The sequence below is a fragment of the Stegastes partitus genome, unplaced genomic scaffold (genome assembly GCF_000690725.1).
Source record: "Stegastes partitus isolate 25-593 unplaced genomic scaffold, Stegastes_partitus-1.0.2 Scaffold873, whole genome shotgun sequence".
NCBI lineage: Eukaryota > Metazoa > Chordata > Actinopteri > Pomacentridae > Stegastes > Stegastes partitus.
In genome coordinates this window covers 244,518-259,262 of record NW_007578604.1, presented here as the reverse complement: position 1 = coordinate 259,262, position 14,745 = coordinate 244,518, and the positions used below count along the sequence as shown (strand labels likewise).

At 39.5% G+C, this 14,745-nt stretch overlaps 1 protein-coding gene across 2 annotated transcripts in view; it reads left to right on the top strand.

Moving 5' to 3' along the window:
• Positions 1–6,066: 6,066 nt before the first annotated feature.
• The window catches only part of tmem131 (transmembrane protein 131), a 35,025-nt gene continuing 26,346 nt past the window's right edge, over positions 6,067–14,745 (top strand). For both annotated transcript variants that reach the window (XM_008293326.1, XM_008293325.1), the window contains exons 1-4: positions 6,067–6,442; positions 9,929–9,990; positions 10,391–10,431; positions 13,751–13,819. In XM_008293326.1, coding sequence (XP_008291548.1) covers positions 6,283–6,442; positions 9,929–9,990; positions 10,391–10,431; positions 13,751–13,819 — 332 coding nt within the window. In that variant the 5' untranslated portion in view covers positions 6,067–6,282. The remainder of the gene's footprint in view (positions 6,443–9,928; positions 9,991–10,390; positions 10,432–13,750; positions 13,820–14,745) is intronic.

Here is a 14,745-nt window from a genome sequence, read left to right as displayed (position 1 = left end):
GTTTATTCATTCATCCACTTTCTTTCAACATTTTCCAGTTCCTCCTGTGGGATCTTGATGTGTTCTGAAGCCAGATGAGATATGGAATTCCTTCAGTGGGTTTCAGGTCTACTCCCACTGGGACATGCCCAGAAAACCTCCAATGGAAGGCACCCAAGAGACGTCCTAATCAGCTGCCCGAGTCACCTCAGCAGGCTCCAATTATATTTGTCATAATGCAAGTTAAACTTAAAGTCAAAAGGTTTAATAAGTAAGCAATGGCCAAAAGCCCCAGCCTCCCAGGACCTCTACAGGATGAAGCAGTGCAGCTGATAGACTAATGGGTGGATGGATTACAGCGTGAGCTTTGCAGTGTGAGGTACAGTGAGGACACAGAACACAACAGTCGATAAACCTGCTAAGTGAGTGGCTTCGTTATGATTAGTGTTCCTCTGACACCTGGTGTTGCGACAAGTGACTCTGAGGTAAGACAGCCAGACATCAGCATGTAACACAGCTCCAAACAATACTTACACGTGATGTTTCCTGTGTAGCGTGCATGCTAAATATTCAAAGCACTCCAACCACTCACTCTGTTCGCAAAGCTTGTTTCTGAGGTGACAGTGATAAATCAGCTCTGAAATGAGCTCACCTTGCTGCAAGAAATACTGCACAGAAACATGAAAGTGAGCATTCCTGTATGCTGTAAAATGATCTGTTCTGGTTCAGTGTTGACTTTAACGATGTCAGTAGGTGTCAGGCCTCCGGCAACAACTCCTGTTCTCCAGCTCTCCATCCATCAGTCCACAGGGCCCCACAGCTATCAGGGAAAATATTTGCTGTTTGGCCCTTACTGACCCCAACAATATGGGCCACAAACTGAACAGTGAGCTGTAAAGATTAGCTGAAATTTCTGAAGAAAATTTCCTGACATCCCTCAGTGGTGCCAGCATCTCAAATGTTGATATTTGCAAGCTTCCATAGTTCTCTACAAGACTTCATCATGTTTTTGACCTGTCAGTTTGACTTCCCATAACTTATTTATTATGTACTATTTTTATTAACACACTAAATAATCAATATCTGTGTTAATAATTAAAAAATAAGGAAAAACTTAATAATAAAAAATAAAAAACTTAAAAAAAAGTTTAAAAATAAAGAATAAAAAACCTAAAAAAAAATTAAGAAGTTATAGCTGATGTATTTCAGTGATTTGTGATTAATTAAATTGTGAAAATAATAATCAATTGTTTATTATAGACTCAAATGAGTTCTTAGTAAAGCTGTTCCCTGTTTCACCTGTTTGCTAGTCCAACCTCGAACACAACCATAAAAACGTATTACACCCAAAATAAAACAGCAACACTTCAGAACTGGAATTTGTTTAAAATAGATTATATAAAGCCAAGCCTACTCATTATGTCATACTTTTGTTGTCACAAAACAAAACTTGTCAGGCTTTTGTGCAGCTTTTAGTCTGTCTTTAAGTCTTTTAAATTAACTTTAGTTTTCATTCACAAAAAATGTTTTAATATATTTTTAAAAAAATCTAAAAGCATGTTTCTTTGTGGCTGCAAGGTGGCGCAGTTCGTAGCACTGTTGTTTGCATCCCGGTGGGGGCACCGGGATCTTTCTGCGTGGAGTTTGCATGTTCTCCCCGTGCAGCGTGGGTTCTTTCCGGGTTCTCCGGCTTCCTCCCACACAGTCCAAAAACATGTTGAGGTTAATTGATGATTCTAAATTGTCCATAGGTGTGAATGTGAGTGTGCTTGGTTGTCTGTCTCTAAGTGTAGCCCTGCGATAGACTGGTGACCAGTCCAGGGTGTCCCCTGCCTTCACCCTAAGTCAGCTGGGATAGACTCCAGCCTGAGGAGGGATTACGTGGGAGGGGCCACTGTTTGTTTTTTAAATTGCACCCATTTATATGAACTTGTAAATATATGTTTTAGATTGTGTTTAAGGGAATCCATCCATCCATCCATCCATTGTCTATGCACCGCTTAATCCTCACTCGGGTCGTGGGGGGACTGGAGCCTATCCCGGCTGACTTAGGGCGAAGGCAGGGGACACCCTGGAGAGGTCACCAGTCCATCGCCTGGGTTGTTTGCTTTATCTTATTAGAAGTGCACACACTGCATGACAGGACAAAAACTAAGCCATGAAGTCCAAGAGCTGTCAGTAGAGCTCCATAATAAAATAGTTGTGATTCAGTTAAAGATAAGAACAAAACATTTATACAACTAAGGCAATGCTGCGGTGGCTCCAGGACAAGTCTGATTGTCCCTGAGTGACTCAGTGAAAGGTCTGACTTAAATCCCATTTAACATGTGGAGAGACCTGAAGGTGGCAGTTCACTGATGCCTCAGACCTAATGAAGCTTGAGAGGATCTTCAGGAGCAACGGGATGAACGGCCACAATCCAGGTGTGACAAGCCTGCAGAGACTTATACAGCTGAACTTCAGCTACTGCCAAACGGGCTGCTGCAAAGTGTTGAATCATGATTTGAATGAGTGATTTCAGTTTTGATATTTAATAAATTAAAAAAAGGTGGTTTCACTTTATTATTATGGGTTATTAAGTGAACTTAATTAGTAAAACACCTGGAAAAACTTTTATTTTAAAAGGGCAAGTGATACTTCGACCTGCTTTGTCCCTGGAAAACACACAGACATGTAAACATGGCAGACCATTGCATCATTTATTTCCTCAAACACACTTCAGATTGTACTGTCACCAATTAGAGGTCAGTGACTCAGTTATCAGCTACTGTTTGTTCAAATGACTAATAGCTGCCTGATCTTATTAGATGACTCGTTTTTCTGTTGTAGACAATACAATAACATTTGATGAAGAAGAAAACTTGTATATTTCTTTTAGTTTGCTAAAACAAATTGTGCTGATAGTTGCATGTGTCTCACACAGAGTAGGCAAAACAGCATCATTCAAATCTGCGACCATGTCATGGTGCAGTAAGAGCAGAAAGGTGGAAGTTTCACTTTTAAACCTCTATGTAGAAATGTATTGACAGTGATAAAAAAAAAAAAAGAGGTGTTGCGCCCTGCAGAAAATAGCCAACCTTTGTACCGTTACCAAACAAGTGTTTATTAGTGTTATCTTCTATGAGTGCTCTTTAGCCATGTTGTCATTTTGCCTGCACAAAGCTGCCAAAGTTGTGTTTTGCAGTTCAAAATAGCTCTTTTGTTGTGAGCACAACATCAAAACTGAAACTCACACCTCACAACAGAATGCAACTTGTTTTTAGGTCCAAGGGCAAGCAGTACATTTAGCAACCAAGCTACAAGTTTCAAGCAACAAGTTCAAGCTCAGAGCAAGTCTTATCTTCTGTAGGCTTCCTGGACTCTTTTTTATCTTAGTATATCTTCACTGTTGTCCATTAACATCACTTCTCAGCAATCATCATCTTTATCTCTGTCAACCATTAACCATTACTCTAGTTTTATTTTTCAGCAGTGTTGGATTATTTATTTGGGTCGTTCTCTTTTATATCAGAAAAAAATCCTTAATACTGTATCTGAGAATACATACTGTACATGTCAACTGTTTTTGTGACTTTATTGTACTGTTTGGACAAAATGGAAATGAGTAAAGTCAGAAGGAAACAAATGGGAAACCTATAAAATAAACAAGAATAGGAAATACTAATAGTAGTAGTACTATAGTATATACAGTTGAAACCAGAAGTTTACATACACTGTATTAAAAAGACATCTAACTTCTTTTTCTCACTATCTGACATTAAATCAGACTAAACTTTTAGTGTTTTAAGTCAGTTAGGATTAACAAAATTATTTCTATGTGCTAAATGTCATAATAATGAGAAAGAGAATCTTTTATTGCTTTCTTCAAAGTCAGAAGTTTATATACATTTCCCTAGTATTTGGTAGCTTTGTCTTTAAACTGCATGACTTGGATCAAATGTTTTTGGTTTCCTTCCACAAGCTTCTCTCAATAGTTTGCTGGAATTCCTCCTGACAGAACTGGTGGAACTGAGTCAGGTTTGTTGGCCACCTTGCTCCACACGCCTTTTCAGGTCTGCCCACAAATTTTCTACAGGGTTGAGATCAGGGCTTTGTGATGACCACTCCAAAACATTGACTTTGTTGTCCTTAAGTCACTGTGTAACTAATTTGGTGGTATGCTTCAGGTCATTGTCCATTTGGAAGACCCATTTGTGCCCAGAGCTTTAACTTCCTGGCTGATGTCTCGAGACATGGCTTCAATATTTCCACATGATACTCTTTCCTCATGATGCCATCTATTTTGTGAAGTGCACCAGTCCCTCCTGCAGCAAAACACCCCCACAACATGATGCTGCCACCCCCGTACTTCACAGTTTGGATGGTGTTCTCAGGCTTGTAATCTTCCCCCTTTTTCCTCCAAATGTAAAGATGGTCATTAAGGTCAAACAGTTCAATTTTAGTTTCATCAGACCACAGGACATGTCTCCAACAGTTAAGGTCTTTGTCCTTGTGTGCATTTGCAAACTGTAATCTGGCTTTTTTATATTGCTTTTGTAGTAATGTCTTCTTCCTCTCTGACTAGCCTTGCAGCCCATGTCAGTACAGGACACAATGATTACTGTGGATCATGACACTCTCTTACCAGCTTCAGCATCTTCACAAGGTCTTTTGTTTTTTTCTGGGGTTGATGCGCACATTACAACCCAAAACACTTCATCTCTGGGACACAGAACCCGTCTCCTTCCTGAGCGCTATGATGGCTGGACATTCCCATGGTGTTTATACTTGCATATAATTGTTTGAACAGATGAACGTGGAACCTTCAGGCATCTGGAAAGTGTACCCAAGGATGAACCAGACTAGTGGAGGTCCACAATTCTCTTCCTGATATCTTGGCTGATTTCTTTAGATTGTCTCATGTTGTCACAAAAGGAAGCAGTGTGTTTGAGGTGTGCCTTAAAATACATCCACAGGTATGCCTCCAACTAACTCAAATGCTGTCAATTAACCTATCAAAAGCTTCCAAAGACAGGAAATCATCATCTGGGCTTTCCTAAATAGTTTGAAAACCTAATAATCCCAGTGTATGTAAATTTTTGACTTTTTGGAAGAAAGTAATAAAAAATTCTCCTAAAAAAAATATTTCTCTCATTTTTCTGGCATTTAGCAAATAGAAATAATGTTGATAATCCTAACTGACCTGAAACAGGAAAACTTTAGTCTGATTTAATATCAGACAGTGAGAAAATAAAGATTTTTATGTTTTTTGATTTTTTTTTTTTTTTTTTATACAGTGTATGTAAACTTCTGGTTTCAACTGTATGTATCTTTTTTTACAGTCAGCATATAAATTCATATATGTGTCTGTGATTTTGCCAGATATTATGTGTACAGTTAAAAATATATATATTTACCAGTTTGCAATCTTTAATATTCACAACATTTTTTTTAAATAATGACAAATATGACAAAATAATGATATATTATGCTAATGTACATTCACTAAAAATCTGGTAATCTTATGGTTCAGTACTGTAAAATAATTAAGTCGTATTTGTGTTTTAAAAATACAGACTTTTGATTTGGACATTACTGTATTTAGAATTTAGGCACTTTATTTAAGAGTTAACAACAGCTGAATTAACTATTTTGTGTGATTTGCTAGTTATTATTTGTAATTTAACATAGCAGTAAGATATACTTTTCAATTTTGTTAGAAACATTCAGTTTTTACTGTTAAACTACAAGGGGGAAATATATTTTTCTTACATTTTTTTCAGTTTATTTTAAAGCTTTTACTTTATTCCTTAGAGGTTACTGTTTTTGAAACTCGAGAGAACATTACCACAACTTTCTCTTCAGGTTCTTTAAAGTTACTGTTCGTTTAACTTTTATAGAACGCCGAAAGAACGTTCCCACAACGTTTCCTGAAGGCTGCCGTTTGCTGGAACGTGTTCAAAAACCACAGCAGAAGTCCGGTTGCTTTTTCCTGAAGCGCTTGTAATTACCATGACCTGGATGACTGAGAGTCCAGCACAGACAAATGGCAGATTGTTTTCTCTCGCCGCCTCCTAAAGTTACCACAGGATTTAAATAATAAGTTAATAATTGTGTGAGATACCGGCAGTGAACAGACCGCAGCGTGTGTTGAGCCGTTGACGCGTCACTCACGCAGCGTACGAGGAAGAGAAGCAGAAGCAGAAGAAGAAGAAGAACGTCCTGTTCGGTAGTTAGCCTCCGCTGCTGCTACTGCTGCTCTCAGTTCAGCTGAGTTTCTCTTCACGGCTATGATTGACAGAGTCAGCAGAGGTTTACACGGGCATGTCCGCACACTCGCTCGGTTGTTATCGTAACAGAAAGATCTGCAGCATGGCGAGTCCAGAGAGAGCCCAGTCCCGCACCAGAACCAGAACACCGTCTGTCGGATTATTGAGGATGTTATTTATTGCTTTTATCCACACGACGCGGGCGAATAAACAAGGTTTGTAACTTAGCTCAGCTACGTTAGCTAGCGCTAACTTCCGTAGACATTTCTGTGAAGTGTGGGTTGAGGTTAGCGTTACCTCTGCGGGCCAACTTTATCACGGCTAGCCCGCTAGCACCAACACCGACACAACACTGCTAAATCATAGCCGGTTCTGTTTGCTGCTAGCGAGGTTTCATTACAGACCGGAGTGTGTAGACGTTTGAATGGTGAGCTCAGTTCAGAATGAGACAGCCACCGTTAGTAAGCTAACTATTGTATATGTGGCCTTACAGTAAACGTTAGCTTCGTTTGTAGCTTGTTGTCATGTTGTCATTCCTTCCATATATGGCTAAGTTAAGCTAACCGTTAACCCAGCAAACATACAAGATAGTACGAGGCAGAGGCGGAGAGAGCAGCTTGTTAGCACCAAGGCTAGTACTCATGTTAGCTTAGTGTATGATCTTAAAGTACAGGAATGAGGAGATGTCAGATTGACTGCATTAATGGCAGTCAGGCTGCCCGACATTACTTCCTCATACCGGGCTCAGTGAAGGAAATCAGACGGTCGAGTGATATTTGCAAACGTGGCTTTCGATTTTGACCCTTGGTTGGGTTTAGCTTGCCCAGGCCAAATGACAGCCGCTACTTACTTATCCTGGTGTCAGACCTGCTGATCATGTCAGGTCACAGTGACAATGGACAAGTGGACAGCTGTCACCCACGTCCAAGATAAACCGTGTCAACTTTGAAACGTGACTATAAATTGTTTACATTGGTTCCAGACACCTACAAGTAGGGCTGCACGAGATTGGAATAAACCTGACATTGTGATATTTTGTTTTTCTGAGGTATAGATATAATGCAATGTGGAAAAAATACAGGAATTCGCGTCAGAGGACTTGAAAAACTATCAAGAGGAAATCAGTTGGAATGATTTTGTCGGCAAGTGCATCTGCATTGACAAGAGATACTTATAAGAAAAAATTAAAAAGCTGAAAAGACCATTTGGAGTCTTTCTCCTATGGTGTAAAGTTTTTTTTTCCTGCTTTGGATAGCATTCAGATCTGGTTTTGCACGCATGCAGAACTTGTGCTGATTTAAATGGTCAAACAAATGAGTTGTGTTGCCTCCTGTGGTGGCAGTAATTCCAAGACACTGCTGACAGAGTACCTATTTTTTAATGAGCTTCTTCCTTCCTGCAGTTGAAATCTTTCTGTACATCTGATGTTGCGTTTCTTTTGGAAACCAAATGACCATTTTCAGTGTTTCTGTACATGTGGAGCCTGCATGTCAACAAACTCCATGTCTTGTAAATGAAGTTGAAGAAAGAAAGAAAAACCGTCAGTATTTCCAAAAACCCTTAAATTGGAGTAAATAGTGTTTTATCAGACAGGCGTTTCTTGTACATTAGTCATGGATTAGTCATTGAGAACCCTGCAAGTTTTTATTTTGCATCAAGCAGCAAAAAAAAAAAAGTTGTAGCATGATGTGTTTGAGTCAGTTTGCGTTACTTCACATTGCACTTCCTTCAGTGTGACTGTTGCACATCCACACATCACAATGTCGTTGCTAAAACAATATATTATGTAGCCCTACTTGCAACACACTCCAAGGCTGGATCGCACAAGAACTACACTCTTGTGACAAAGCAAATAGAGTGTGAATTCACTTTGTCATGCCTTCTACTAATGTCAACACTGCGAGCTAAGCAAACTGAGTCAGTGTTAACTAGAGGGCCGCTAGTTGTGCTTCACTGTTTCACCTATCTGTACAGATTCACACCGGCCTCTGCCAGGGGAAGTGACTTGCGATTTAAAGGCGAGAAATGTTCAAACTTCCTGCTTCCTTTCAGTTGGGCAATTGTACAAAAACATACAGTTGCACTTCACCAGTAGTTGTGACCACAAAGCCTTCTGTTAATGCTTGTTTTAAAGTGATATGAGCGTTTATTTACTGAGAGCATTTTGACTTTTGTGATATCTGGTGCACATTTCTACTGTTTCTAGCCCTGTTCAGTCTTCACTAGCATACTGTAGGAGTATTGTTTTTGTACAGGAACTACAACTAGTGATTATTTTATTGGTGATTATTCTTTCAGTTCTAGTCTTTATTGATTCATTAGTTGTTTGGTCTTCAAAATGTCTTTAAACATGTTTTTCCTAAAGCCTAAGAGGACCTCCTAAAATGTACAGTTTTGTCCAGAGCCCAAAAATATTCAATTTACTGTCCTAGATTAGCAAAGAAACCAGAAAATATTCACACTTAGGAAGCTGGAATCAAAGAATATAGAGTTAGTTTCCTGAAAATACTACTAACACTGATTAATCAGTTATCGAAATAGTTCATAGGGATCAGGTTGACAACTAATTGATTAATCGTTGCCGCTTTACTGTATACATACCCAAACACTTTCACTCCACCTCTGTCTGGATGTGGTTTCACGGTAGAATTAGTATGATGTGAGCTGTGTGTCATGAACACGTTTAATGTTAGAAATGCCAGGAAAAAAGGAAATTAGAAATTGAAATACCGCTGTAGCTGCTTAGATCCTCTGGAACTGCTGAGGCATTTTGATCTAAAACATGCTTCATAGCCAGCAAGATCTAATTAAATGCAGCAGTTTGGTTTGTCATAACAATACATGGGTATCCCAGCTGCAAGTGTGCTGTGAATATGATCAGCAGAAGGTTGATCTCGCAGCACAAGCTGTGGGATTTCTATGGTGTCAAGTTCACTGCACAGTTGAAGTGTCAGAAACGCAGAGATGAACTTGAGGCTCTCCAAGCTTTCAGATTCACTGTGAGTGAGTCACATAGCGAGCGATGCAAGGGGATGTCTGGCCCTCAGAATCCTGTTGATAATACTGTGATTATTTAGGATTTACTACCCTTTTCACACCCTGAAACCTTATAACATCCTGAAGCAGACGTATGTGCTTCGTTCACAGTGGTAGATGAATTGGCTCTTCTCAGTACAACCAGGGTGTGACCCCCAACTTCTAAGTGGAGCAGGGAGTGAACTCAGATCTCGAGCCAGAACTTTCTGTTGTCTCTTGTCTGCATTAGAGATTAAAGTTCAAGCAGGGAGTTATCTTTACTTGTATTATTACTTTGTGGTTTTGGCAAATACGCTGGCTGCTGACCCATGACTTGTGCTTTTGGAGATTTGGGAGGAGGAGTTATTTGTAGTTTTTTTTTTTTTTGGTGATATCTGACTTTGCAGGAGTTTCTTTTGCAAAATTGCAGCACAATTAGCTGCTGCTGCCCAACTTGAATCACAGTGGTGAAGCATTTCAAATCAGTGTCGGGGTTTCTAAAGGTGCTTTGCCATGCAAATCAGGTTTAATGTGTCAGTCCCATGTAGAAGTCATTTACTTAGCTTTTATTTGATATGTGTCCTTTCAATTTTACTAAACGATTTGAAACTGCTGGAATTTAAAATAGTTGCAGTGATGGTGATGGAAGTAATATTTCTAAAATGTTCCTATTGTTTCTTTTACAGCATTCATTCAGTCCGACACAATTCTAGAAGTTCTACATTTTGGTGAGGGAAGCCTTTTACAGGTAAGATTTTTCTTTCCTTCTGTGTTGTTGCTATGAAAACTCAATTCTAACTCTTTATAATCGATTGTAACTCCCCATGTGTATTATGGCTCAGTCAGTACCTGTTGGAAAAGTACAATATTTTATAATGTCCTTGGTAAGTTTGTATTTTTGTAATGTTTTATTGTTTTGCTCTTTTTTGTAAGCACATTGTAATTCTGGTTTTAAAAGGTGCTCTAGAAATAAAGTGCATTATTATCGTTATGATTGAATACTAACATTTACTCCATTACCAAGTAACAAAAGGTTAAAATAATGCAATTTATTGAACTTATAAATTCTCCTAGAGTACCCCTGAATGTAATATCCAGACAATTCACGTTGAATGAATACTTAGTGTATGTTTCTGTTTTCTTTACAGGCAGAGTCTGACATCGATTTTAGTTTATATCATCAACAAAGGTAGGAAATGTCATCCTCTGTTTTGTAACAAGAACTTGAATCCTGTAGATGTTTGTGCATTTAAATACCACTATGTTAGTGTCAATTAGTTGTTTTAAGGCACTTACCCAGGTTGTTTACTAATGATGAGAGCCTTGCTTGTGTTGTGTCTATTCTCAGATGTACGTCGGATAAAAGCGCCTGCTAAATGAAATTGTAGAATTGTAGGGTTGACAGGCGCTGTTGTTTTACATCCTCACCATTAAGCATACACTCTTCATCTAGATTGCATGCTATTGTAAACGGTTCCTGCAAGGTAACCATAAAAGTGGAAAATGCAAGTGTAGGCTGAGGAGTTCTTGACACGCAAAACAACAGCAGTCTTATGCAGCACACGTCACTGTTCTCCAGGCTTTAACACGACCAGCATTCCTGAGCAGAACAGAAAACAACAAAGATGCTCCTGAAACTGGACAGTAACAAATACAATATCAGCCAACAAGCAAATAACAAAAGCTTATCTGGTCAAGGCTGACCAGAGCAAGCAAGAATTTTATTCTACGTATCCGGCTATAAGGTATCAGTGAACAACCAAAAAAAAAAGGAAAAATGCTTGAGGATCATAATAACAACCTACTGAAACCTACAAGGCAAGACAACCACAACTTTAAGCTGTACTTACTGACAGTTTTGCTTTATAGCATGAAGATCACACCCATCACATCTCCTGGCTCTGTCAACCACATGCTATTAACTACATCAGTCGTCAGGGAAACCACTCAGTCCGTGTCACCTGTTGTTCGACCTGACCACAGCACAATCCTCCCCTTTACCACAGCTCTACAAAAGAGCCGAGTCCAGCAGGGCAGACCTCAGAGACATCTGTGTGACAGTGTGTTCCCACGAGCAGACAGGATTGCTTAAATGCTTTGAGTGCAGACACAAACATGGCTGACCGGAGAGCTCTATGGGGAAGTTGTAGTTTGCTTTCTAGTGTCAGCCAGAGACAGACATCAGAGTCTTATATCAAAGCGCTGCGGGAACTACAGTGACAGTGAATGGTTGACTACTGGCCGAATGGAGTGGGCTCTGTGACAGAAGTGCGGAAACAAGTAAACACTGTTTCCATGGCAGAAAGCGTGTAAACATCAGTCAGTCAGTTTTATAGCATCACGTTTCTGTATACACATCACAGCTAACCCCGTCTGTACCGTTTACGTGTGTGTTTTTTCTGGGCGCAGCATTCAGCCAGACTTTCCTATTTGTACAGTATGTTCTAATCCATACGGAGGTTATCTTTTGTGGCATGACCACTCCTCCGACAGAGCTGGATGATGGGGGTATTTACCCTTTGGCTGTGTTGTTTCAGACTTTTTGTAACCCTCTGAACCCTGTGCTTTTTCTTGGCATTTGTGTTGCATTTTTTAGTGTCCTGTACCTTTTATGGAAACTGCACAACTGCGGCTTGAAGCAGAGATGGCTCAAGATAGTTTCTGTGCAGTAGACAGAAATATAATGCTATAAATCATTAAATTGCAAAGTTGAATTTCTATGATTATTTATTCTAGAAAAAATCAAAAAATCTGGATCTGGACTCATCATGTATAAAAATGTTCCAACTGCCCATAGGTGTTTCCAATACTGGAAAATATGAGGGCTAATACATGCTATATACAGCAAGCTATTTCTGTTTTTACAGCTTCTACAAACTAGGTGCTTTCCACACTACTCTGTACACCAACTCTCAAAAGATATTTCAACATGCTGAATGGATCTTTCAACAACTAGCTAACAACTTGCTCCTCTGTACACAGTTTTTGACCCATGCTGCATTCATTTTATTGAAGTGTGTTTCATTTTTCACTCAGTTGTCTTGTTTCTGCTCTGTGTAAACACAGCCTGCAGTCCACCCAGAATGTGTCAGAATTTTTGTCACATGACTTAGTTGCAGCTGAATTACTCTTGGTTTCTCGATCGTATCAAGGAGCACAGAATTTTAGTTAGTTTTTTTTTTAAAATAGACTATAGTGTAAACGGTTTATTTTTGGCAAAATTCTGACACATGGGAAATGAGACGTAGATTAAGATTAGATTTGGGGTTGAGAGGGTTAAATGTTCAACTTCCCCTTTTTGCTGTTCGTATGTTTGTGCAGTATTTGGAAATATTTCCATTGTGAAAGAAATCATGGCTTCCACCAGAATCAACATATTTTTCACAGCCACTATATATGTTTTTGTTTTTTAATGCACTTGTGATTTTAAGGTTAGCTTGACACTGGACATGAGCAGATCTGAGGCCAAGAGGCACAGCCCTCCTCATGATCTCCCCGAGCTACTCCAATTACACACTGACATTCAACACATTAGCTCTGAAGCGCAGAGTGAAAGGCGGCACAGAATTCACAGCCAGGATCCATTTGGATCCTTAATCCCACAAGAATTTTGTCGGTAGTTGTTATATTAATGAGAGAAGCGAGGGCAAGCTGTAGATGACAGATTATCCCGAAGGAACACTGCATGGTGGATCACTGTGAGCCTCGGGGGATGGAAATCCATCCCATCTATAGCGAACAGAGCTATTGGAGTGCCCTGCTGTGGCTATTGTCTGCTCCTGTACATGAAGGCTTGGTATTAAATAGATGAAATTGATCTCTTGTAAATTGTCTGACTCTAGGGTGGTGTTAAAGTAATTACATGTGAGCGATATAGTAAGGGAGGGTGTTTGCATCGAGACTGGCGCAAAAGATAATAAAACATTTATCATTGATTTTTACATTTTTTGTATTGCATGTATGATAATTCCACAAGTGATTCTTTGTGGTGAAATGACCATGTGACGTTCAGGTGCCACGTCTGCATTGCTGATGAACTTCTCTTTCCATGAGATTTACATGAAGGCTCCCATTACACTGTTCTGTTGTGTAGTACCTCTGCCAAAGAAGAGTTGCTCCTGTTTGAGGACACCTTGTCTATTGTTAAGATACACCTGCTGTTAAACAGGTTTGGTGAGTCATACAACTAGGCGGGTTGCGTCTGATGCTCAAAAGTTTCTGCCTGTGTGAGAGAAGCACCACACTCCGAGGGTTACACCAAGAGATCCGTCTTTAGTGTCCTTTTTTTATTAGCCTATGGATTTTCATGGAGATTTTACATATGGAAATAGTGTGCTGCGGATGGGAGTGGTCCCATTGCCAGCTTAGTACATTCAAAAAAAACCCAGAGACAGACTGTGGTATCAGTGCTTGTGTCTTTAGCCTCTCGGTTGTTTGAAATGCACAAACATGGATACTATTTTTCCTAGCCTGCTTCTGCTGCTGTCACAGCTTCCTGTCTTTCGCAGCACGTCCCCGCACCGTGGGAACTGCCGACCTATACGATTTGAACCTCCAATGTTGGACTTTCATGAACAGTGAGTGTGTTTTTCTTTCATAAAATGGCATTTTTGCATTGTGTGATGTTTTATGTTGACATTGAGACACCTAATGTTTGTCATTTTAAGTTGTTTAGTTTTTTTTCTCTTTCTAAGTTGTTGTTTAATGTAATTTACACTGTGGAGAGTTAACACACAGGCTCTCAGTTAGCTGTAATAATACAGCTGTCTGTAACATGTCATGTAAAACCTGCTCTGAGGTAACTGACCTTAGTCTGTCAACAATAAATGAATTGCTGAAGAAACATTTTAGCAATCTATGGAATGCACTTAACAAAACCACATATCCTTTCGCTCCAGTGTCAGCACCTCGCTTTACCTTTGCTAGACTTACTAGATTATATTCCATGCTAACAGTGGGTGCACACCCATTTAGCATGTCGCAGCTTTACAGTACCTTACCAGGGAGCTCTTAGAACAACGGGGTCATGCTGAGAGACCCAGCTGTCCTCCCCTGTCCTCAATAAACAATCCACTTATCAGTCGTGAATGTTTTCAGGGCATGAAAATGAAACCTTGAGAAAGTCTCACCCTGCCTCTAATGTGCTAGAGATGATGGCAGCATTTGAATTAGTGGTCTCATTATAAAAGCCCATATATAGAAGCTCAATTTGTGATGTGCATGGTGTTAAAATGATCTTTAAAGGAGCACAGGGGATTTTTTTTTCAGGTTTTATCAGTTCACTGAGAAACAGTCCATCAAAGAGAACATTCAGCTGCATATATTCTTTAACTGAAGTAACTTCCATCCTGGCATTGCGTGATTATGCAGCAGTGAGAATCATAAAAAGTTTCAAGTTTCTACGGGTTGATTTTCGTACCATTTTGAAATAAAAGAAACCACAGGCTGCCTCAGAGGTATGAAATCAAAGCATTTATGGTGTGCTTTGAATGTTGGATTAACA